The following is a 24,146-nucleotide window of genomic DNA, read 5'->3' as shown; positions in this document are numbered from 1 at the left end:
GATAAAAAAACATGAACATAAAAAATACATATATGTATATCTGTGATCCCAACGTTAAATGATATTTAATCGCCGATATGATTTCAGAGAAATTAGAATTCAATCAAATCAAGCATTTAATTATGCTAGCTGACATAAAAAAGTTTACGAGGATTACTCATTACTCGGAGGCTCGGTCGTACTTCGTACTCCTACGTCTCGAAACTACCGTCGTAGACAGTTTAATCCTTTCGTCAGGATTTCGTAGGAACGAAGTCACCGAAATGGCGTCCCTAACAAGGAACCGGGTTTAAAGTTGTCCCTGGCCAAAAGCGTGCTTAATTTGTAAACCGTGGCAGTGGCGGCGAGTCGCTTTAACAAACTTCCTAACTAGAACGTTGAACGGCAGAAAGCTAACACACCTAGTGACATTCATTAACCACGGGGATCCGTGGTATTTAAGCGGGAGAACGGCCCCGAAATCCGATGACTTAAGCGTTCTCGTGAAGTAAAGGCTGACGTCAAACGTCGACCTGGCCGAAGGAGGCACGTGGGTGCGAGGCGCCGCGGCGCCCTGCGATGATTCTCTAGGTAACTCTCTTCGCGCGTAATGTTCGCGTACCTGATACCTAATTCACGGCTTCCTCTGTACTCCACATTCGTATCATCTGGATTTAATCAGTAGCGGAGCTCAAAGATGGGGATACCATCCATGAGCGTCGAAAAGAGGGAGAATATAGGGGTCAAAGTCAAACGGTAACGAAGCTCGGCTGACTCGACTCAGTTGTCAGAACTTTGCTGCGCCAGTCGGCTGCATTCGACCGCTTCTACGATTATCGGGCAACTCTTTCGCTGCAACAGGTATTTCGAAGATCATTTCATTTTAACGGGTGACATGATTCTAACAACCCCGTTCCATTAAACGTGATTTAATCTAGTCTCCCTAGATTCAAATTCTCGTGCAGCCTTTAACTCCTTTCATTAAAATCAGATTTTACAAAAGCTCTTTAAATGTATCCCAATGTGATGTATCCCAAGATTTAAAAAATACAATTTGCCAAATGTTTAAACCGAACTTATAAACTCTTTGCATAATGTGCGAATCATTTGATCAATATTTCTACGAAATTCTATTTCTAAGTTGTAATGTTTATAAATTCTGATGTGTTTATTATCAATTCAAAAAGCCGGGATTCAAGAATTTCATAGGACGTTTGCCAGGAACTAAAAAAGAGAACATTGATTTCTGTGGTCATTTTGCAGTGTTCGAGTAACGCGAGTATTGTTACCAGTGTCCAACGTCACTGTCTGTCGCCGCTGCTTAACATGCAGACGCAAATTAATTATTAAGCACGTGCTGCCTTTACTATTTCCCGTGCATATGCTCCAAGTTAATTCTTTACTTATCTCGCGCGTTGACACTTACGCGATAATCTCTTGATGACAAAATTGTTCCCATGCGTGTTCTGGTCATGTTTCTCAAGTAAAAATCACGTTAACGACATAATACTCGTTTATACCCTGGTGCAACCTGTTATTTTTTAAGCAAACTTGAAACGTGCAACGAAAAATAACTGAAGACTAACACGAGCACTTGGCAGGCACAGATCGAGTGAACTCAATGAAACTGTGAATAGACTGTAAATATCAAGACGTGAATAGGTTCGAAGATTTTCTAGAGAACCAAGAAAAAAATTATTTCTGGTTTCATTGGAACAGTACTATCTGTAAATCTAAAAGTATAATAAATTTTTATCTCGTTTACTTTATTTTTCATTTATGTGCTCGCGTAATATCCTTATTTTGTAATACTTTACGTAAGCGAAATTTTTTATAAAGCAAAGTGTACTATTACTTTATGCAATTGTAAACACAGAATAACAATTTTGCTTCATTAAAATGCTGTCTAAGATAAAGAACTGACTGCAAGAGTTAAAGGAGACGAGTAAAGAGACTAATTAAACAGTATAATGTTCCTCGCTCGTTCGGCAGCAGTCTGAAAGCCGTCTTTAAAGACTAATTATAAGGAACACGCAAATAACAGTGTTCTCCGTTCTTTAAAAAGAAAAACATTTCCTGAGATTCTAAGGCACCACAAATATCAAGATAAACTGGAAAATCATCAACAGTTATAATAATCGTATATTCAGCATCACTTCAGTAAAAATTCTATACAAATGTAAACGTACGAATTGTACGAAAACAAGCATAGTAAAAAGTGTTATAATTTCGGTATCCGACACTTTCTCTCGGTGAAATGTAATTGTAATTAGGAAAATTGCGACAGAGAGGAAGTCGACGAGGCATTTTTTGTATACTTATGCAGTCAAGTGCAATGAAACGATACGCTTTTCAATCATTTTGTACCGCCGGATTTCGTCAGAACTAGTTTAGATACCACCGGCCACTCTATACTTAAAACTAGACGTTCTGGATTTTAACACAACCATTATATAATATTTCCTCGCAGATAACGAACTCGTACTTAAGAAACTATCTGGAATGGAACTAATGTTAAATCGAACGTCATATTAGTAAAGTAATCATAGGAAATTAAGCGAATTCTATGAATTTGAATAAATAATTCTTGCATGTTCAGTTTAAAAATTAATTAACAATTAAGCATGTTACTTCTTTTAAATTCCAAGGTTGGTATTTATTCGATCTGCATAAGCAAATCGTTTGTATGGTGCGTTATTCATAGGACACCCTATGATTATCTGTTAAATTCGTGAAAGCAGTTACCTCCTTAAATGTTGATTCATTATGTTTTTAACCTATTTACATGATTTCGTTTTTATGCAAAGTGAACAGACAGAAGCGAATTGTGTCATTAGAATTGCCGCTCTATGCGACGTTTATCGCATTACGTTAGATTTCTTGATGCGCTGCGCATACTATAAATAGAGCCCGCTACTAGCTGCTTTACAATTAGTGCCGTCCAAACGACGGAATGTTTAACAGTGTTTTTTCATCAAACAACGCGGCTGCGTTTTGTTCATCGGCTTGTCAACGAGCAATAGCAAACGAAAATAAACTCCTAATTGTACTTCGAGTTTGAAGGTATTATTCAAGACGAACATCTTTTTACTTTAATCTCATCTCTTCAATAAAATTCGAATAACAGCTCTAATTTCATCTAATTAAAAATACTTGGTTACAATACTTTTCTAATTATAACACTGTGTCATACTTCTCTTCATTACTAAAATGATTGTTAAATAAATAAATGATTATATTTGTGTGTCCAAGTGTCATAGTGTAATAATAATTGTGACGAAACATTTAACTCCTACTGTACGTCAATTATTTGACAATGAACAACTAACAGGGAACAATCTAGGCCGCCAATCCCTCAACCATTTGTACCACTATCAGCTGTTCTCTTCTCGATGTGTTTAGATATTTTTCATCAAGTGCATTAGATTTTACTGAACATCAGGAAGTATTTATCAACCATAATTTGATTACCAAAGGTCATGTGTTAAGCTTATTAAAGACAAGTTTTGTATTGGGTAATTGACTTATATACGTAAACGAAATTTACGATTTAGCAATGAACGAAGCGATTAATTAAGAATCGCCTTGTCAATTACAATTAAACATTCTTTTAATAATTTCTACAGATCAGGTCAACACAATGGGTTCCCGTGCTAATCGAGTAATTGTAACCAGAAAGACAAGCTCAAATGCCAGCTGACAAATACATATTTATGAGGGAATTTTAATTATAACAATAGGAAGTAGATACTTGATCTTAGTAAATGACGACCTGTCACTGTGAAATTTTATCGACAGAACGATAATAGAAGAAAAGTCAAGGTTGAAAATTGTATCGATATAGTACGTACAGAAAATTTTCCTAGAGAGGACACGTGAAATCATGATCGATGTTACGTAGAGTCATGATAGGACGAAAAACGAATATCAAAAAAAGAGAGATGCACAGCGTGATAGTATCGATTAATTGTGAGTCATCACTCATTTTGCATTATCATGTTTGTCCTGACCATTGACAAGATAAGATCGAATCAGAGACCACTTCCTCTTACCAATAAGTGTTTCCCACTTTCGGTACGTTTATATCTAACAGGTTCTATCAAGCTTTCTTGTAATGCTTATGACATGTGCACTTTCAATGTTACTTAAACGTGATTGTTGCATTATTTAAATACACTGTATTGTGCTAAACGATAATTGCATAGACAATATGCATAATCTGCGTGCCTTGCATTAATTTTTGTCTTTTCATCATTACTATTCAATTTGGCTAATCATTGAAGTATCCTTGTAATCACTTTGACAACAATTAACATAATTAACAATTAACATAATAACCCATTGCCATTATAGAGTTAACTAAAACCAAACAATTAACATATTAGATATTCTGTATTAATGATATCAGTACTAAGCATTATTTTTCCACATCGAAATCCACAGCTGAATTCAGATAATAGAATATCATTGGAACAGATATGTAAATCGTGAAACATAACGCTACAGAATGCATGCTACAGAATAAATTATTAATTTTGTATTTGATAGAGCTCACTGAATAAATATACTATAAACAATTAGTACTTGCAAATATTGATATCACTGATTATTGAGGACGGTGGCAAAGTGTCTGCCATAAAGCCTGCAGTACTTGAATATTGAGTGCTGTTGCCAAGACTAAAAACTGCCGTCGTGTTATAAATGAGAAATCAAGCGGAAGTTCCAAATGATTGTTAATTTAAACGAGCGTCATGGGTTCACTGACAATCGAACGTTTAAGTAATCGGACGCGAGCACGATTGCACGCCTCGCCCGTCGACGCATCATCGCGTTATGCAATGAGGAATCAAATACGGTCTGGACGAGATATTTTTCAACGGCGCACAATGAAGATGTCCGCCTCGCGACGGTACGAATTAAGCTTGCTATCGGCTAATTCATTCGGATGCACCGGAGCGATTTTCTCTCTTGCTCGCGTGCAAGAACACTGTTCGCGGAATAGGAACCGCGGAAATGATTTGCGATAAACGTCGGTTGCCGTATCGTGAAATATAGTTTGTCGCGGACGTTTTACATTCCGGAAAACAATGCACAGCTCGACGTTTATCGCGTGCAATTTTCGACGACGAAAATTGCCGATGCGCTCGGCTTCCCGCTACAACGGAGATATGTTCCTCGGGCACGTGAACGGAGACCATTATACTATTATAAATAGATTGCAGATTCTTATATAAAACATTAATTGTAGCCAATTAAACAAATGCAGCATTTGGACAAAAGTAAATACATATTGCATTCACTTTTGATATTTTCATCATTCTATTTTCTAGACGTTCAATTCTTTCTATAAAATCCGCAGTCTAATTATAAGGAGTTACATACTCGTTCTAAAGTTAACCCGCTCACGAACGAGGGCGAGCTTCTTTTTTCGCGATAGCGATCGATGCACGGTTCTTGCTTCCGGTATTTTGGAGAGGGTGTTGAAAACCAATTAGCGGTTGCTCCGTGTGCTACACGGAACGTCTCGTGTTTAGAAAAACTTAACAGTAAAAGCTTAACGTCGTTAGCTCCGATAAATCATGCATAATATTATTGTACAAGAATGTTGAGTATAGGCCGCGGGTAACAAAGAAGTCGGCGAGTCAAATAGGGGCAGAGGTAAATCAAACGTGAAACACTTGCGTGGATACACAGTGTTAATCCCGAGAGATTAAAATTGTACATATGATTATGCGATATGCTATGGGAAATAGTAAATCTTTTATGAATCCGACTATAATCGGAGGAACTAGATTTCTATCACATCTTATCGACAAAAACAATTGCATAGAATAGTTTCTATCGATTTAGGCACGAGTTTGGCCGTAGACTTTCTACTGGACTTATAGGAGTTTCATTAAACTTTCTAATACCGTGAAAGAAATTTTATAACAAAGAACAGATAGAACATAAATAGATATTTAAAATGGTACTTGATCATAAAGAAAGAAATAAAATAAAATAAATAATAAAGCGAAAGTAGGAAAGACAAGAACAAATGTGAAAAGGATATAACATGCTTTTCAGTTGTTGAATACACAGAAGCAATTACATTGGACTATTAGTACTGTTGCATAAATAATATTGTAGACAGTAAACCCCGAACTACTTCTAAGTACACTCTGCTTCTGCTTCGACAAACTGTTTAATTAACAGCTTAACATATTCATGATAACAGGCTCGTTTACTTACTCCAAATTATACGCAAATATTGAACTTCGTAATAACTAAAAGCAGATCGATTTCCAGCATTCGTGAAACATTATACTGGCAGCGATTAATTTTCCTTAAGAGCTTGCACGATTATATTAACAAAATTTGTATGTACATGCACTTCTTTCGCCTAGTGAAGAAATTTCATTAACAACTTATTTCCCAGTCACTAAATCGATAACCAGTTTCATCTCATAAATCATAAGAATTTACGACTTCAGATAACTGTACCGTTTTAATACGTGATCCATGTAACAAAGCCTTTCACTAACAATAGAAACAGTTCAATAACTACAAATATCTAATCTTGTGATATAAAAATTGTTGACTGAAAAAGAAGTACAAAAATATTTCGTTTCTCGTTCATTCGTATTTAAAAATTATCTCTCTATTATACTTCTAAAGAAGTACAGTTAATTGAGACTCTTAAGTGACTAAGCAAAATTACAAATTGCGACGAAGTTTTCAGGTATTCTAGACCGGTAAAGACATTCGTCGCATGCGCCTGTTTCCTTTGTTGTTCACTCCGTTTGTGTCAGTAGAACGTACAAGATATAACACGCCATGAAACACGTGCATATTATGGTAATTCGATGATGCAAGTTTTTTAAAAATTACCTGCACGCATCTACACACGCGAACACCTTTATCCTATCCGATCGCAAGTATGGAACTGATTTACATTTAACGTGCGTAGAGACAATGAACAGAAACAGTCCATGTGTGATCTACAATTCGGAGAAATGATTCAATTTTTCTCTTGTTATATTCGTTACTGGTCTGTTAACTTTTATGCAAAATAAAGCATTTACACTATCAGTTTAAAACATGTATTATAGATAAACATTTATTTTATCATTTAAGTAATATTCATTCATTACTAATCTATAGAGTTTAAAGCAGATTTAATTTGTTTAAATGACCAAAAAGCGTAGAGGAGCTTTGTCACGTGTACACGTAAGTTTAATTCCATAATAATAATAATAATAATAATAATTCGGATAAGTCGTTGAAATGAAAATTTGACGTGGAACATGACGCATCGATTACAGCGATCGACACACAGTTAAATACTCACAGGAAAGGAAAAATAATTACTGATAAAGACTATCACTAGTTTGAAGTCCATATCTTTACTGCATATATTCGTGTTTAGCACTTATATATATCAGGAGCTTAGGGTACTTGTTTTAGTCAAAGCACTAAAGTATAAAATCGAGTACGTGTTCACGTTCTTTCTTTAATTTTGCTAATCAACGTAAAAATCATAGGAGCAAGTAAGTCGATATTAAAGAATGAATATAATTCGTTATAGAGGAGTGTTACGTCGCAACAATTAAAATTATGCAACTCTCGAACTGCGAGATATCAAGTAATCAACAAAGAGATGATTAATGTTTGGTACAATGGTTTTAAATGATAGTTCAACGATTGACTGGTACATTCTTTCGCGTGATACGATCAAGTAATTTACGGTTTATCAGAGTCTCAAATTACAATAAATCCTATGTACATATGTATGTACGGTAATGTACCTAGCAAGAGAAAAATGATTATGAAAATAAACCTTGATAAGCACGAATGAATAATGAATATATTTCTATTCATATATGTTTCATTTTCAGTCTAATCATACTGAATACAATTAGAAAAGGCATAAAATTCGAGAGCTTCAAACAGGCTGTAGCTGCAGCGAGGAAATAAACAGCGATTGTTCTTTCAGGTAAATAATGTCCTCATCGATCGAGCCATTGCCAGTTCAGAAGTTGGACAGCCTTTTAGCACAAAGTCTCGGTAACGACTTTCAAATAAAGCACATAGAATGGAGGCCTCTAACCGCGCCCGGGGAAAACTTCGGAAGCGTGATGTTAGCTATCAGTGTCACCCTGTCCTGGCCGGCCACCAACAAAACCGAGACTTTGAATCTCGTTGCGAAACTTCCACCTACTAACGCCTATCTATTAGATTTGTTCAACAGTTCAGTGACATTCCGAAAGGAGCTACGATTCTATAGTTCCATGGCGAGGGAGTATGTGAATCTCCAGCTGGAGAGCGGTATAAACGAGGAGGACCTGACTATATTAGTGCCGAAGTTCTACAGTGGTAGACTGGGCTTGAAGTCGAACGAGTTCGACGAGCAAGCGACCATTATTCTCGAGAACTTGAAATCCAATGGCTTCGAAACGGAGGATCGAATTTACGGATTGGATAAGAAGCATACGGAGTACGCGATCCAGAAACTAGCCAAGCTGCATGCTCTGACCATCGCCTTGAAAATGAAGAAGCCTCAAATGTATGAGAAGATAGCGGCGGAAGTCATGATGAAGGTTGCGAATGAGACTACGATAAAGTGTACGGGCGAGATGATCTATAAAACTATACAGGATATAAAGGGACTACAGGGTATTGAACCGTATTTAGATCGTGTTACGAGAACCATAAATTGTGAGTCACTAATCGAGACAAGTAATCCAGAAGAGCCATGGGGGACGTTGGTTCACAACGACTTCTGGGTGAACAATATGATGTTTCGACACGATAACAAGGGAAATATAATTGATATGAAAATAGTCGACTTCCAACTGGGCGACTACGACTACGGTGCGAAAGATCTACTATTTTTCCTCATATCCAGTGCGAATAAGGAAATTATCGACAATAAACTGGATGACATGATCGACTTTTATTATAGCAACTTCATTGAAGCGTTGAAATCGTTAAGAGTCGATACTGAAAAATTTTCTAAACAGAAATTTGACGAAATAGTGAACAAGTGTGGGCCACTTAAGTTCTCGCAATGCATCATGATGACGCAGGTGATTCAAGCTCCTCGAGGAATCACGCCAGAAATGAAAGACTTACAGGACAACAACGTTTTCATGGACATAAGCAGCAATGAAGTATACAGAAACAAATTGTTTCATACTATAACTGTATTCGAGAAAAGGGGATGGCTACTGAAATAACGACGATGCTGCTATTCTTTATGTAGTTAGATAAGTTGTTACAAAAGTGAGAATGATATTTTTATAGGCGAAGAACACAAAATTCGTAGCAAGCACGAAATGTAGATATTGTTAAAACTTATGTTTATACAAAAATGTACATAGATAAAACATAATTTAGAAGATGTTACTATCGAGACATTGATTGACGTATCAAAGAACAAATGGTCCAAGAAGCAGATTTAGTAAGATTGCGAAGGCCACGATACGTGGCCAATATTCCCGATGCCTTGTATATGGTTGACGACAAACCAAGACTAATGGGTATAGCTGGAGTGGACGTTTTCGCTACAGCGTTCCCAGATATTTTAATTTCCCTCTTATCTGTTTGCAGCACAGTTTTATTACGTTTTCGTAAGATACGCGGGAATGAGAATTTAATCTCAAAGAAGTACCAAATATAGAGTTTACTCAATTCTTAAATGTAATTATTTAATAAGTAATTCTCTTTTTTTAGAGCATGCTTTTTATCATGCTCTTGTAAAAATACTTGCACTATATTATATTCTCTGTACGTACGTCTGTTCCACAAAATAAAGAATATTTTATTACACAAACGTAACACAAATGAATTTATATTCAAATAACACAAACAAATAATCGGGACTGTTACGATAATTTATTTCCGTAAATGTAGAGTTCATTATCACCAATTTTGTTTTTCTTTTAATGAAATCGTATTTATTTTTTCTAGAAGTTTCGTGGTCACGTGAAATAGAGATGCGTCGCGCGGAATCTTATTTCCTTACCTTCCACGTGGAAGCTATCAGCAACGACTACTTTATGTAACACGACATTGATACATGTCAATTTAAACTATTTGTCATCCTCGGTTCGAGTTTATCAAGTTAACTATATTGTGAAAAATACATAATTACGATAGGTACCAGTTCCTCGATCATAAATAAACACTAAACGATGTTCGTATGAGTCACGTTACTCTATCATTATGTTCATTAGAATTTTTAAAAAAGTCTGATAGAAGAACGGAGAGAAACAAGAAACGTATTAATACAAATTTGAACAAAACTGACGTTTAACTCAGCATACATTTAAGTGAGACAATTTTTCCTTATCGTCGTAATACAGACTCCTTCGCGTATTTTATTAAGCGATATAATTGTTTATATTTGCGACCCCAAAATCATTTAAGGAGATAACAAAAAGTACTCACCTCCAGCAGATCCGCAACTGTGTCAGGTAAGTTGAACTCCCTCACGACACGCAGTCGCACCTGCCTGTTGATTTCGTGACGCGACGAAAGCGGCAAACTGATAGCCCTCTGACAACTGGGTGACTGCCTCAGCTTCTGCTCTCGCTTCATCATAGCTGCCAAGGTCGCGGAATCTGGAACTTAAATAGAATACATGCCAGACCAGTCTCCTGTTGGAGTTATAAATCATCCGCGTATCTTACGAAAACGTAATAAAACTGTGCCGCAAACAGATAAGAGGAAAATTAAAATACCTGGAAACGCTGCAGCGAGAACGTCCACCCCAGCTGTACCCATTGGTCTTGGTTTCTCGTCAACCATATACAAGGCATCGGGAATATCGGCCACGTACCGTGGCCTTCGCAATCTTACTAAATCTGCTTCTTGGACCATTTGTTCTTCGACTAAAGACTGCGAACAAAATTTATTTTCAAATATTTAATCTCCAAGCGTAGAAATGTACCTACATATAATTTTGAATACATAGTTATTTAAAAAAAAACTGTTTAGTAAAGCAATTTTATGTAGCCTCTAAACTAACAATGTTATTTACTAATGCAATTCAAATTTACAATTGATAAGAATTAAATCTACAAGTTCATGAGAGATATAAAGCATTATTTGTAACTCATCTTGAATGAGTTTACATTACTTATCGTTTTAATTACTGAAATAATTTTTTGTTATGTTGTACATACCTTTATTTCCTCGTAATAAGGCATGAACAGGCGCGGCCTTACAAAAAATCCATTTTTCTTCCCTCCCCTTATCCAAGCATTCATCCGCAAGTTCTCCCTCTCATCCCCTATCATATGACTTGGTGGAGTTGAAACTAATCCTCTTCTAATAGCCTAAATACATAACGCTGTGATTATCATTCAACATCAGAATAAACGTAAGAAGTAACGAATAAATCAATTTCTCGTACTTGCGCCAACGCTTCGCTGTTAGGAGGTAAAATATGATCCATTCTGACGAGCGGCAGAAGTTCGCTGAGTATCTCTCGGAGCTCAATGTCGCTTAGATCTCGTTTCTTCAAACCCTTCCTCGTCACAGAATGCACCGTATGACTGAGTAAATTTGGTTCCCGGTCTTCCATACGGCGTACCAATTCTTGTTCGCCCCACTTGAGTACTGCCTGCAGTATTTCAAGTTCGCTTGCTTGCAAGAAGTGACTTTGCAAAACATTTGCCAAATGTGCGTGATCCAGTTGATGGAGAATAGAGGAGGAGGCTATTGGCTGGAATTCTTCTCTTAAATAATGCAACGCTTGCCTATGTACCCATGCAGATCCGTGTGGTTGACTACCCCACCTGTACAATAAACATAATCGGACACTGATAAGAATATAAGTTTCATAAGATTCAGTTAAGGTACTATGAAAAAAAAAGAAATTCACTTTAAAACGGTCGGAAGCGATTCCAGCGTAAGATATTCTAAAATAAGATCTTCACAACCCTGTGACAATATATCTAATTCCAAAAATCGACCAATTTGGTACAATTCCATTGCTTCTTCTAAGGGACTTGGTCGAACACGTCCAGTGTGGGTGAGAGCTTGAACCTAAGAATAAACGCGTACAAAATATAATGTATGAATTGTAATATTATATAGAAAAACATACTGTATCAAAGTTTTAACCGGTTTGAAGAATGAATTAAGAGCATGGGAAATGATATAATTACCTCTCCAAGGCTACCAGCGCTGTTCCCGCAACCATTACCTCTCATAATTAACGATAAATCAACGGTATCTAAATACACTGCATGTAATAATACTCTGGCGTATCGTTTGGGTATTACACTCTCATCCAAAACTATTCTAGTAGGTATATGAAGCGCCCTTTCTGTGTGATCTTCCCCGGATCTAGTCCGTCTTTGTATTAAGTTCCTGAAGAACGGGGATCTCGCAGAAAGTATCGCTTTATGACATGGCAGTTCTAACTTTGGCCGGAATCCGTATTCTGAACTTCCACTATCTGGTCTCTGGTAATCACTGTCCGACGTGAACACTAACGCCGCGTCCGCGTAATCACCGGTGTCCAACAGGTATCTGAGATCGTGTTCCAGGGGATTCGGTGTGCCAAACTCTTCACTCAATCGTCGCAAGAGATTCGCCTCCAATGCCGCATCGTGTGGACAAATATCACCAGTGTAGAGATACCGAAGCAACGCGGAGAACATTTGCACTTCGAGATTTGGTGTTCTCAGCTCCAAGCATATCCTAGCACCGTACCCTGCAACAGTAAAACATTTCACGTGATATTAAACGAGATTTTTCATAATACGTGAACGCAGAAACGTGCAAATCATGCTTGAGAGTTAAAAATATAGAGATGTTTATATTACCGGGACATCCAGCCAGTAAATCTCTAAAGTACGGGCAACGCGCCGACAACAGTGCTCTGTGAACGGGAAAGCACGCTCCACGGTAGACGAGATCCACATCGGAGCAATGTTTATAGTCGTACAACATCGACAAATCCTGTTTGTACGTGGCAGCCGGTGGTCTGGCTAATTCGGCTTGGACATGAAGATCCTTTAATGCAGCGAGCGCCTCGTACTCCTCCAAAAGCGCCGTTGCTTCTAAGTGGCTCCATGTCGAGACCAAATCTCGGATTATCCTGCCGTGGTCGCAGGCCTTCGAAGACCGGCGTCTTCGAATGAACTTCTTGCGCAGCGTTGCAAACCCCGTCATTTTCTTCTTTTTTTCCCTGGAAATAGACGACACGTTCGATTTTATCGACGGCCATGGATCTCGTGTAGAGCAAAAGACGCCCATTAAAGTTCTGGTTGATGTATTATACCCCCAGGTGTACACCGTTGAAATGAAATCTCCCTATCGCGTGCAGATCTAGGCGATAAAAAGCGATGGGCGATCGAGATAACGGTGTCCCGTTGGTAAATATTTAAATACCTGATAGCAATGCCATGTTGATCAGGAGGATTACCGGAGGATGAAAGTCTAGCTGCTTGGACCGAGTCTCCACCTACACTGGTGATGCTCGACGATGCAGAAGCACCCATTCTATGTATCATGTAGGAAGCATCTCCACGCCGTCTTTTCACAAACCAGCAATCCCTTTTATCAGAATTATCAACCTCCTTTGGTCGTCTACGTTGCAATACACACGGTGTCAAAATTCGGAATACATTCATTGCTCACCCAGACAACAGCCTGAAACCATTGTGCACCCCTTTATACGATAAACGCGCCTTCTCTATCTGTCGTGTTTAATCTAGAGCCCAATTACGATGCTCGAAACTCTGAATGTTGCAATTGACAATGTTTAAACAATTCTTTCTCTTTTTACTATTTAATTACGTAGACATATTGCGAATTATAGCGAACCTAATTTTTTTATATATGATCCGTAGAATGATCATCCGTTTTTAAATAGAATATATTTTATTCGAATTTCGTCCGTATTCGACAATACTCACATAATCTAGTAAGTCGAGAAGAAAACCATTATCAATTGGCGATTGTATCAGCAGACAAGCTCTTTCATACATAGTCACCACTATCCATAATATGGTTTGCATAGCGCAAATGAATGCATTTAAAAATCCATATTATGGAGTATTAATGACAAAATGCATTACGAAATACGATTCTCAGTTTCAATAATAACAATTAATTTTACGCTCTATTAAAAAAATGACTGCTTTAAAAAAATTAATTATTGTATTATTTCGCGCTCATCGCGCGCGTGTATACATCTAATTATTATCTATGTTGCTCCGATTTTCGATCAGAAAAAAAGAATGCGACGTACCGATTTACGTAAAAATAATGAAAGTTGCCGATCGCATCTTAAACTTTCACTCTGTTAGCCAGTATACGATATTTACCTAGAAAGTGCACTGCATTGAATTCGGAAGCGCCTTTTAAATGGAATACGCTCAATGCTCGAAACCTTTCTCACCCATTTCCGACGAAATTATTGAGGCTTGAAAGGAACAGATTTTTGAACGTCATCAGATGATCGAGTGACGATACAGCGTGTTCATATCAAATTATCTTATCAAGCTGCACTGGGAGTTAAGATCTCTTTAAAATCTCTTCAATTGCCTGATCTACACAAAAGCTTTGAATGTAAGCACTAATTTCTATTTAAATGTGACCGCATACAAGCATACGCAATGGAATGATTACACATACTGGAACAAGTTGGTAACAGAAAAGCGATAACTGATAACACTGATTTATATGTGTGACCTATCTCGAACAGAGTTTCTGTCATTTAATGTCACAAGTGCAGTAGTGCAGCCGCAATCTTTATCTGATCCCACATATTTGAGTTTGCAATGAAATTAATTCTTCTAACTGTGTAAGTTTAATGTGATAATTGCATAAAGGTATGTACTTGACTAAATAAATTTGCAAATATTTAACTGCAACTATCAATTATGCTACACATACTTTTTCGCTACTGGCTTTAATGAAAAGCGAAAAAAGGGCCTGCAAAATAACGAAATAAATATTTACATTAAACACGAAGCAGAATGAGCTGCAATTGCATTTCCTGAAACTGGACTGCATGTAAATTGGATTTATTACGCAAATATCACAAAAACATGACGCTTTCATTCAACTTTGCACTTCTAAAACTTATAAACGGAAATAATTGAATGTGCATCGAACTTCAGAATAAGGAACTTTCCCATTTATAAATATGCATATGACCTTTAATATTAACATGTTACATGTAAAAAGTAGCGTTGAACAGAAGGAACTTTGAAATCACTCAGAAGAATAAACATTGGAAATTTTCTTGTTAAAATATTGTGAAAGTTTATCATATTTAAGACGTTTATCAATATGAAGCTTCTTTTGGTGGATAATTTATATGGGAAATTAATACTAGAATATTCTTCATTATTGCAGTCATATTTTACAATATTTATTACCTTTTTAATCCAGTATCATTTTTATTTACTGTCATATAATTCCGATATATGCATACATTCAATATAAGCATACTCATACACGTATCTGGAGTGCAAGTGTGTTCATTTACAAATACAAAAATAGGTCAAGATATCTCATTACATGTCTGAATCAAGGTAATTCAAAAGGAACATAAAATACACAACCGAAAGTGATTTATAAGTGAATGTGTTTATGCTGATGAAGTATGACATAAACTTCAACATTCGGATGTACATTTTTCAATTAAAATCGTGACGAGTCCGTAAAAAATATATATTGAAAAACAATCACAACTTAACGAATGATCACGAAATTGCAAGTACACGTTAAATCGACGTGTGCTCGCACTGCGAAATAAAACGTTTATGCGTAATTGGGACACACTCAAATTAAATTCCACTAACACATTATTCCAAACAAGTATAACACGAACTACACTGAGGAACACCACTGAATTTGCGAAAAAGGTATAAGAAAAACACTGCGTAAAAGAACGGGAAGACGTGGGTGTTCAGCGATTTAACTCCGTCAGAAAAACAGCCCAAAAAACATCTACCGACAGCAACACATCAATAGGTCAATAGTAGTCAGCTGAGCTATGATTGCGATCGCGTTACGTGGTTAACAATGCGTGTATGACGTACACCGAGCAAGTTCAGTCACCTTCGCGATTACGCGGGGGGGAGAAAAAAATACGAGAAAGGCAAGAATTGAAAATGAGAAACGAAAGAACGTACATCTAATAAAACGAACGTGCAGGTATACGTGGTGCACGATAAAACACGGGAGATAGGGTAGATGAACGACAAGCGAAACCCGGAATAGCGGGGTGCGTCGGGAATGTACGCAAGTGTCTCGTTTTACCTGGATATCACGGATGCATGCGTTCCATCCATTACTTCCATTCTCGCAGGACTCGGTCGAATCGAAACTGGCACAAGTAATCATCACAAAGAAGCGCGACGGCCATGTTTATATGCTCGTCAAACTTAGTCTGCATGTAAATAAAAGTTGATCTCGCGGCACGATGCATTCGCGATCTATAGCTCGCATCTCACTGTCGTTCACCGAGTACGTACGTACATACATCCAACGAGAAAACAGCACAGCGACAAACGGGTTGCTATTTGGCCACGTTAAGTAAATACGGTTATAAATACGTGCAGACGACGACGCATAATTACGGGCACAGCGGACCGTCTGGTCGCATGAAAACAAATCGCGACGACGGCGGTCATGCTAAACTGCGGCGCGAGTCGATACGGATAGACGGACAAAACGAGAATAACACGAAAACGTTAAAAATACCGTGTGAAACAGTTTGTTTATGTCCACGACACGCTCTCACAGATAACAGTATCTTTAATTTTAAGGCATACACACAGCGGAGGAATTTTTCTGCCAAACGGAGAGATTTGTATTCTGTCTGATCATGCGCGAGTACACAATTCCGCGAGCGAGTATGTATATCATGACCAATCCTGCAGAATTACAGCGTTTAAGAGGTTAGGTTTAACAATCGTTAACGATACGGTTACAAACAGCGGTACGATGTTTCAACGGTGTATTAAGAATGACTCGTTTTTGTTTAAACGGATTCCCTGATCGGAACGATTGTTGTACTGTTATCCTGCGTTTCTAAGGAACTAATGAATGTTTTGTTCTGAAGATGGAGCTACCAGGGGGACGAACGATCCAATTACGTAATACGATTTATTTTTACATCTTTTTTCACTAATATCAACGTATCCTATTACGTAATAATGAAACTCGCTCATGGGACTCAAATAATCCAACAAGAGTTGTCGCCTTAGCGTCCCATTTGGATAAATATCTTAAATTTCAAATTTTCCGCGAATATCAATGAAGTAAAGTTAGCAACTAGAGATTACGTCATTTCGATCCCAGGCGCATGCAGCGTCATCTGCGTGAAACAACACGGTTGTCGGTTGGAACTAAATCTGTTTCAACTGCAGGAAGGGAAGAATGGATTGGCAAAGCTGGTAACAGACAGATCACGATTCGATCGTGCACGGTTGAGTGTCGAAAAAAGCGGGAGGGAAAGTGAGAGGTTCGCGTGTTATTCAATTTCGTGGTGTGTGTGTCAATCGTAATTTCGTTTTCGGCAGCTTACGTCTACGGAGAGAAAACTACTGTTCGTAAAATGCGGTGAGTCTCAAGATGTTTTATGTTGAATCATTGCAAATGCATGTTTAACGCAACTACGCACTTCTGTTTTTGTCATGCACCTGTCAGTTTCAATTTTGCAACATCCGTGTGCAAGATCTTTTTTTAATCTCGTAATTATCGACCTGGCAGACGCGTTCAGTAATTCAGGGATCCACGATTACTTACACTCACGAACCTCTGAACGCTTTGTTTGCACACACTTTTGTTTTCTATCCCACGTAGTTTGATACATGTGTACGTATGAAGCGCTACAATACATACAACGATTTGGCGCGCTACGAATATTTTACAAGTCCTTCCATATATATTTCAACTTGAGCCTTGAAAATATTACACTTACAATATGGATTAAGTTAATTAACAAATGAATTTATTGTATCTTAAACTGTTAAATATACCCCGTGCAGTTGTTTGTAAATAAGTGCACTTCGCTAACATGAATGAACGTTTTGTTTTGCGTAAGCGTTATTTTTACTTCACAAGATAAATGAATGTTACGTAGGTAAATAAATATTTAAAACAGTTTTTATGCCAGTTGCAAAAATATTCGGGAAATCTCTGACGCAATATTGCGCTATGTTGTGGTTGTACGTACAAACGAATTGTGGGTGCCCATGTGTACTTTGCTGTTTTCTGTTTTGTTGTTTATTATGCTGAGAGATCGTAGTATTAAAAAATTTTTTAAATGAGAAAGTTTTATAAACTTTAAATATTTGTTCACGAAACTAGTATCTCTATTGTTAAATTCTTTTTAAGTAAAATAAACAATTTCTTCATTGAAATACAATCTATTCTGTTAAAGAACTTTTAATCAGTAGCATTGTTTAAACATCTACATCAAATATGATTCTTAGATTGTAATCTATATACATGATCCAAGATATTTAATTCTGTTGCAATATCATGATGCAACTTGTGATTTATGAATTGGTATTGAACTAGATTTTATTTGAGACTGATGACCTCAATAAGTAAGATTTTATGATTAATTATAGTCTAAGCCTGCTTATAAACAATAAATTAAAACGTTTGAAAGGCTCAGAATATACACACAGCATTTAAAAAAATGAAAGATTATTTTGAAACAATTGTTTTGTTTGCGATTTACAGATATGGAGTCATTCCTTGAATTGTTTGATCCAGATAATGGGAAGGAAATACGAAAGAATGCTTGGAATGACTCACAGAATGAAGGAAATGGAATGTCTGATTGTGAGAATTCAAGTGTTGATGACGAACAAGAAGAGAGGCTGCCACCAGAACCGGAGCAAGGCAATATTGAGTACAAACTGAAGTTAATAAATCCATCTAGTCAACGGTTCGAACACCTTGTAACACAAATGAAATGGCGTTTAAGAGAAGGCCATGGGGAGGCTATTTACCAAATTGGTACGCGACTACATAATATAATCGTTTCCTTAGATATGTCCAATATGCATCACTTATCTCTATTTTGAATTATTAGGTGTGGAAGATAACGGGAAATTAACAGGCTTGACTAGGGAAGATATGAAAGCATCGCTGAAAACTCTGAACGATATGGCAGCAAGATTAGGCGCTACAACAAGTATACTGCGTGAAAGAATTGCTAACTCTAAAAATAAAGATATGTCCGAACACAGAAAAGAGGAGAGGCGGGTGGCAGAAGTTTTGGTGAAAAAGTTGAGGAAAGGAGACAGGGAGGATCAGGATATTGTCGACCTGAGACTTGCAGTCACCGGTGCGCAGGATGCGGGAAAGTCTACTCTCTTAGGTGAGAGGATTAGCAGAGGACATTTAAGGTAGAGAAATATATTTAGAGTATACTCTGCCAAATGCATTGCTCGTCCTGTCCATTAAATATTAATTGGAATTTAAATTTTAATGAGCATTCAAAATGTACACAGGCGTATTAACCCAGGGTGAACTAGATAATGGCAGAGGGAGGGCAAGATTGAATATGTTGCGACACCTTCACGAAATCAAGACTGGTCGTACGTCATCTATATCGCACGAAATCATAGGTTTCGATGGCGAGGGACACGTGCTGAATTACGCGGAAATGGCAACTGCTGAAGAGATATGCGAGCACGCGTCCAAAGTCGTTACATTCATAGATTTGGCTGGACATCGGAAATACTTGAGGACTACGGTACTGGGTCTCACAGGTATGTAATCTCCTCTTATCTCATAGTTAAATAATTTATCAGACCGATTAACGAGATTTATAACTATCTTTCAGGGTATTCACCTCACCATGTGATGTTGGTCGTAACACCGCCTATGAACGACGCATCACAGGAACATATGGCGCTGTGTTTAACTCTAGGACTTCCATTTTTTATAGTTGTGAACAAAATCGATCTCGGTTTTTATAATACGCCCGACACGATAAATCAGTTGGAAAAAGCGATTAACGCGCAGGGATATTCTAAACAACTAGTGATGTACAATGATGGATTATCATGGGATTACGAGTCAGACATAATACCAGTTTTCAACGTGAGTTGCGTTACCGGAGAGGGATTGGAGGATTTGACGAATTTCATTAAGAATTTATCACCACACGATGTGAATTCTACAGATGCAGATACCGAATCTTGCCTATTTCAAATTGATGAAACCTTCAGGTATATATTTCTTAAATTGTTTGTAATAATCGAGTACATTATAAATTTGAAATGTTTCGTTCTTACAGGGTGGCAGGTTTAAACGAACCTGTTTTGGGAGGATTGCTAGTGAAAGGAGCAATCGCTCCTGGAACTCGTTTGCTCGTGGGCCCTTTACCAGACGGCGAGTTCAGTCCCGTCAAGGTTGTCAGCCTCCATCGAAACAAGGCTCCGTGCTGTCTAGTGAGAGCTTCCCAGAGTGCTAGTCTAACTTTGGCTCCGCCAACGAATCGAAGTCCTCCTTTACCTCATTTACGACCTGGCATGGTGTTAGTGTCTGTGTGGGACCAACCGCATGCGACACTTTTTTTCCAAGTACGTACATCATATGAATGTTACGTGTCATGCATACGTAAACGCTTGAATAAATTGTTAATTACAATGTGTTCTGAATTTCTTATAGGCGACTGTGTTAATAGTATATCACGCGACAGCAATATATTCTGGTTTTCAAACGACCGTGCACGTAGGTAACGTAAGGCAGACGTGCATTATTAAAGGGATAATGGATGCGAAAGATAGAGGTTTACAAACTAATGACACGGCGTCGGTCTTGTTCAGATTCGTTAATCATCCGGAATATCTGCATGTCGGCATGCGCTTATTGTTGAGAGAAGGCCGGACTAAGGGAATCGGTAAAATAACACAGATATTTCCGTTGATAGGTCAGCAGACGAATGTGCAGTAAAACGAATAAAGATTTGCGTGTAAAAAGTATTAATTATTGTTAAAAACAAATTTCTGAGGATAAGAAGAGATTTAATTATTTGAGAATTAGATGTAACTATATCAGTATAAGTATTCTAAAATTGTTAGGAAGGCTGTCTACAAAATAGCGAGGATAGTATTTTTGTTCTCGAACCATTCTTTGTGTTACACGTAAAAAAATGTACATACACTTAGAGGATTAGTTTTCTACATGGCTGGGATAAAGAATTTTTTTACGAGAGGACAAACGTCGAATAATCCCGAAGTTTTTTTTGTATTTAAAAGTAAATATGGAACTGTTGTGCAACTGAAGCAATACAAAGTGATTAAGACCAAATAAAAATTGGTAGGTAAAAGATATTTTTGCTCCAGGTGCGAGAAAGAAAGTTTTCATTGACGTTAAACGTACCTTCGTTTCATTATAGTATTCGTGAGCTCACGTATTTATCCTCATTTCGTATTACTAAGTAAAATATTCCTTGTACCATTTAATGCCATCTGTTTGAATGTGGCATTATGATTTAAATAGGTATTGTTTATGAGAACGATCATTCTAGGAATGTAATGCTTCTCCATGTAAAATGTGATGTTCGCTACGAATCTATATTTTCTGTTAGTTGACTATCGCGGAACAAATATTTTATCATCAAATGATAAATATCGGATATATTATAATTTGTATAACTTTAAAGTGAAAGAAAGATTATTATTGATTTGTATTAATATATAAAAATATTTACGTGACAGAAAAATTATTTAAGAACGGTTGTAATCGTATCGTAAATAGTAAAAAGTTTCGTTACCTGAAAATTATTATACAGCCGTCCGTAACGAAATTTTCAAATGATTTATGTTTAATTTTAATGCTGTGTTATAAAATGTCCAGAATAAAAAGAAATTTAAACATGTATTTTGGAAAAATATATTTTCATATTTCTTGACAGCATCCTCTTTAAAATACGATATAGACGATTGAAAAAATGTGTAATTAAAAAAACAGTTTATTCATATTACGATTACATAAAATTGTTCAATAACTTAAGTCTATACTACTAAAATGCAATTCACCGCAGCGGAACTGCATTTAATAGATATCAGATGGGAGCGTTAAGTTACGAGGAAATACTGCTCGATCAGGAAAGTACAGATAAATATCTAAAAAATGTTACAGGAGGATTGTTTGAATAATTATCTTTAATTAAAGCCTGCAAAATCAGAAGAGTGCAATGAAACCGGTATAAGTCAATCGTGCGTAAACACTCTTGTCAACTGCTCTTCAGAAGCAATACGAGAAGCATGTCCTTCAGTGAAGCTGTTTTCATTTGCGCAAAACGTGTTTACTCATTCAAAAATGGTAATCAGCCGCACGACCAGTCGCAACCGTAGGAAGAAGTATTCGCGAGCAAGGCCGTTACTACGTGGACAAGCTTTAGCAAACGACATTAACTGAAAATAAAGAAGTTAACTCTCCGCTTTCTCCGACACTCATCTTCAAATCTCTATGGATTTTGTTGCACGAATCCGGTTCTGTATTACGTGGCCGGATACTTCGGAGTCGGAGTATTTACCGTGCCCCAGAAGAGCACGAGTTTCGTCGGATCGTGTCTGATGAAAAAGACGAACGGTCTGTTCGCTATAAGCCTCTTCTGACTTCCATCACGTTCCAGCACCACGCCAGTCACGGCTGCAGCCTCTGTGCCTTTCTCCGTGATGTCAATTTCCACTTTGTGGAGAACATCCGAGGCGAAGAGATGCGGATTTACCAGATTAGCGGTATTCCTCAGATTGTCCAGCCCGTAGGACGGGAAATTTTTTTGCTTCACGAAGTTCAAGAAGTCCTCATCGATCGGCCTGCTCTGCCTTCTACTCCTCTTCTTATCTTTCTCGTCTTGGAAACGGTACTTATTTTCTTCGAGATTCACGAACGTCGTTTTGTCGTTCGCTTCGGGCCTTTCGTCCGTTACGTACGAGTTCCTGTTCTCTTTATTTTTGGTATCACGAGCTACACGTTTGTTTCTAATGGTAAATCCGTTTGACCATTGTTCCACTGTGTAACCGGTTGGGTCTTCGTATGTAAAATAATTTCTCTTCACCACGCGATCTCTTTTATTCTGCTCCGAACCAAACCGATTGAAGATCAACACATTTTTTGTGTCCTGCGGGATTGGTGGAACCGTGTACATGCTCTTTCCTCGATCAGCCGTCGACTCTACCGGAGCACCCATCGTCGGAGTCGCTGGTACATTATTCCTGATTGCTGTATATACGCTACTTGGTTGGGATATTAAGCTCAAATCTGCTGATTTTGGGTCGAACAGAGAACTCATGCCTAGATTAGCGAGCGTGGATCTTAAACTCAGACTACTACTCAGCTTCATCCGCGGTAATCCGATGATACAAGTTTCGTTCTTCATGTTGTTAATCAAATTTTCGATTACTTTTACCGACAATCCGTTCAAAAAGTTTCGTAGAGCTGATGCACCCTCAGCTTTTGGAAAGAGGATATACATGGTCATCTACAAAATCACAGTAAAATTCAATAAAGAACTGTTTGATTAGTTTCATCATGATAAATTATGCAATTGATTACTTACTTCCTTGCCCTTGTACGGAAGTCCAAGGATCTTCACCCCCAATTGTTTGTCTTCGTAAAAGGGGAACGGACCCCCGTTGTACATCATATCGACTTGAATTGGATTGTTTGGTTCAATGAAGAATGGTTTCCTAATGGAGCAAATGCAGTTAATTAAATACTAATACATTTCCATGTAACTAAGTGAGAAGAGGACAATGCATCTACCGTTTCGTACTATTCTCCAAAAAGTGTTGGTTCCACTCCCCATTGAAATAAAGTGCCGATAAGAGAATCAGCATCGTGTCTGGACTGGGTACACTATTCAAAATACTCATAATTTTTCCCTTCGTCTTCTGACTCACCCATGAGTTTATGATATTCTGCGCTGCTTGCCCGTTTTTCGCAAAGTCTACATTAATCACATCATTCTTGTAAACCTCGGTGCTAAGTTTTCTAAATTCTTCTAATATTGGATAACCGTCCTATGTTAAAATAAATAAGTTGCATTCAACGACTTGCACATTTTTATAGAACACGTGATTAAAGATGTATAGGCTATATACTTAAACAATGCTAGCATGTTGAATTTGTTATTATAGATTCCTATTACTATTAAAAAGCTATCTGCAAAATTTTAAATC

General features: G+C 37.4%; 4 protein-coding genes across 12 annotated transcripts in view; 2 read left to right on the top strand and 2 right to left on the bottom strand.

The window, feature by feature from the left end:
* The window catches only part of LOC108624541 (BTB/POZ domain-containing protein 7), a 21,859-nt gene extending 4,803 nt beyond the window's left edge, over positions 1-17,056 (bottom strand). The window contains exons 1-10 of one of the 4 annotated variants that reach the window (XM_018023939.2): positions 16,249-17,055; positions 14,304-14,401; positions 13,366-13,626; positions 12,798-13,162; positions 12,135-12,685; positions 11,849-12,012; positions 11,378-11,762; positions 11,148-11,300; positions 10,704-10,860; positions 10,411-10,589 (exon numbers count right to left, since the gene is read on the bottom strand). In XM_018023939.2, coding sequence (XP_017879428.1) covers positions 10,411-10,589; positions 10,704-10,860; positions 11,148-11,300; positions 11,378-11,762; positions 11,849-12,012; positions 12,135-12,685; positions 12,798-13,162; positions 13,366-13,607 — 2,196 coding nt within the window. In that variant the 5' untranslated portion in view covers positions 13,608-13,626; positions 14,304-14,401; positions 16,249-17,055. Of the gene's footprint in view, positions 1-10,410; positions 10,590-10,703; positions 10,861-11,147; positions 11,301-11,377; positions 11,763-11,848; positions 12,013-12,134; positions 12,686-12,797; positions 13,163-13,365; positions 13,627-14,303; positions 14,402-16,248 lie in introns of those variants that run through there. The other 3 variants (XM_018023943.2, XM_018023970.2, XM_018023958.2) reach the window with 3 other exon arrangements.
* LOC108624578 (uncharacterized) lies at positions 736-10,175 on the top strand. 5 transcript variants are annotated; one of them, XM_026813310.1, is made up of 3 exons: positions 3,382-3,494; positions 3,606-3,948; positions 7,955-10,175. In XM_026813310.1, exon 3 carries the CDS (start codon positions 7,962-7,964, stop codon positions 9,195-9,197), a length of 1,236 nt encoding a protein of 411 aa, XP_026669111.1. In that variant the 5' UTR covers positions 3,382-3,494; positions 3,606-3,948; positions 7,955-7,961; the 3' UTR covers positions 9,198-10,175. The 5 variants fall into 5 exon arrangements, with proteins under 5 accessions (XP_017879467.1, XP_017879474.1, XP_026669111.1 ...); XM_026813304.1 differs by lacking the exons at positions 3,382-3,494; positions 3,606-3,948 and adding exons at positions 7,228-7,508; positions 7,857-7,885; XM_018023978.2 differs by lacking the exons at positions 3,382-3,494; positions 3,606-3,948 and adding an exon at positions 736-840.
* A 133-nt stretch (positions 17,057-17,189) lies between the features above and the next one.
* On the top strand, positions 17,190-20,936 carry LOC108624635 (GTP-binding protein 2). 2 transcript variants are annotated; one of them, XM_018024070.2, is made up of 7 exons: positions 17,190-17,553; positions 18,718-18,963; positions 19,040-19,327; positions 19,461-19,721; positions 19,796-20,183; positions 20,252-20,537; positions 20,626-20,936. In XM_018024070.2, the coding sequence occupies exons 2-7, from the start codon at positions 18,777-18,779 to the stop codon at positions 20,908-20,910; spliced, it is 1,695 nt and encodes a 564-aa protein (XP_017879559.1). In that variant the 5' UTR covers positions 17,190-17,553; positions 18,718-18,776; the 3' UTR covers positions 20,911-20,936. The 2 variants fall into 2 exon arrangements, with proteins under 2 accessions (XP_017879559.1, XP_017879550.1); XM_018024061.2 differs by having other exon boundaries at positions 18,685-18,963.
* Positions 20,937-21,913: 977 nt separating this feature from the next.
* The window catches only part of LOC108624627 (leukocyte elastase inhibitor), a 7,678-nt gene continuing 5,445 nt past the window's right edge, over positions 21,914-24,146 (bottom strand). Inside the window, exons 4-6 of the mRNA XM_018024049.2 lie at positions 23,731-23,987; positions 23,525-23,654; positions 21,914-23,446 (exon numbers count right to left, since the gene is read on the bottom strand). Of these exons, the coding sequence (XP_017879538.1) occupies positions 22,463-23,446; positions 23,525-23,654; positions 23,731-23,987 (1,371 nt within the window). The 3' untranslated portion in view covers positions 21,914-22,462. The remainder of the gene's footprint in view (positions 23,447-23,524; positions 23,655-23,730; positions 23,988-24,146) is intronic.

Source organism: Ceratina calcarata, unplaced genomic scaffold, assembly GCF_001652005.2.
Source record: "Ceratina calcarata isolate Rehan_Ccalc_2016 unplaced genomic scaffold, ASM165200v1 scaffold117.2, whole genome shotgun sequence".
Lineage (NCBI taxonomy): Eukaryota > Metazoa > Arthropoda > Insecta > Hymenoptera > Apidae > Ceratina > Ceratina calcarata.
The sequence above is the reverse complement of the archived record's forward strand: the minus strand, read 5'-3'. Positions and strand labels throughout refer to the sequence as shown.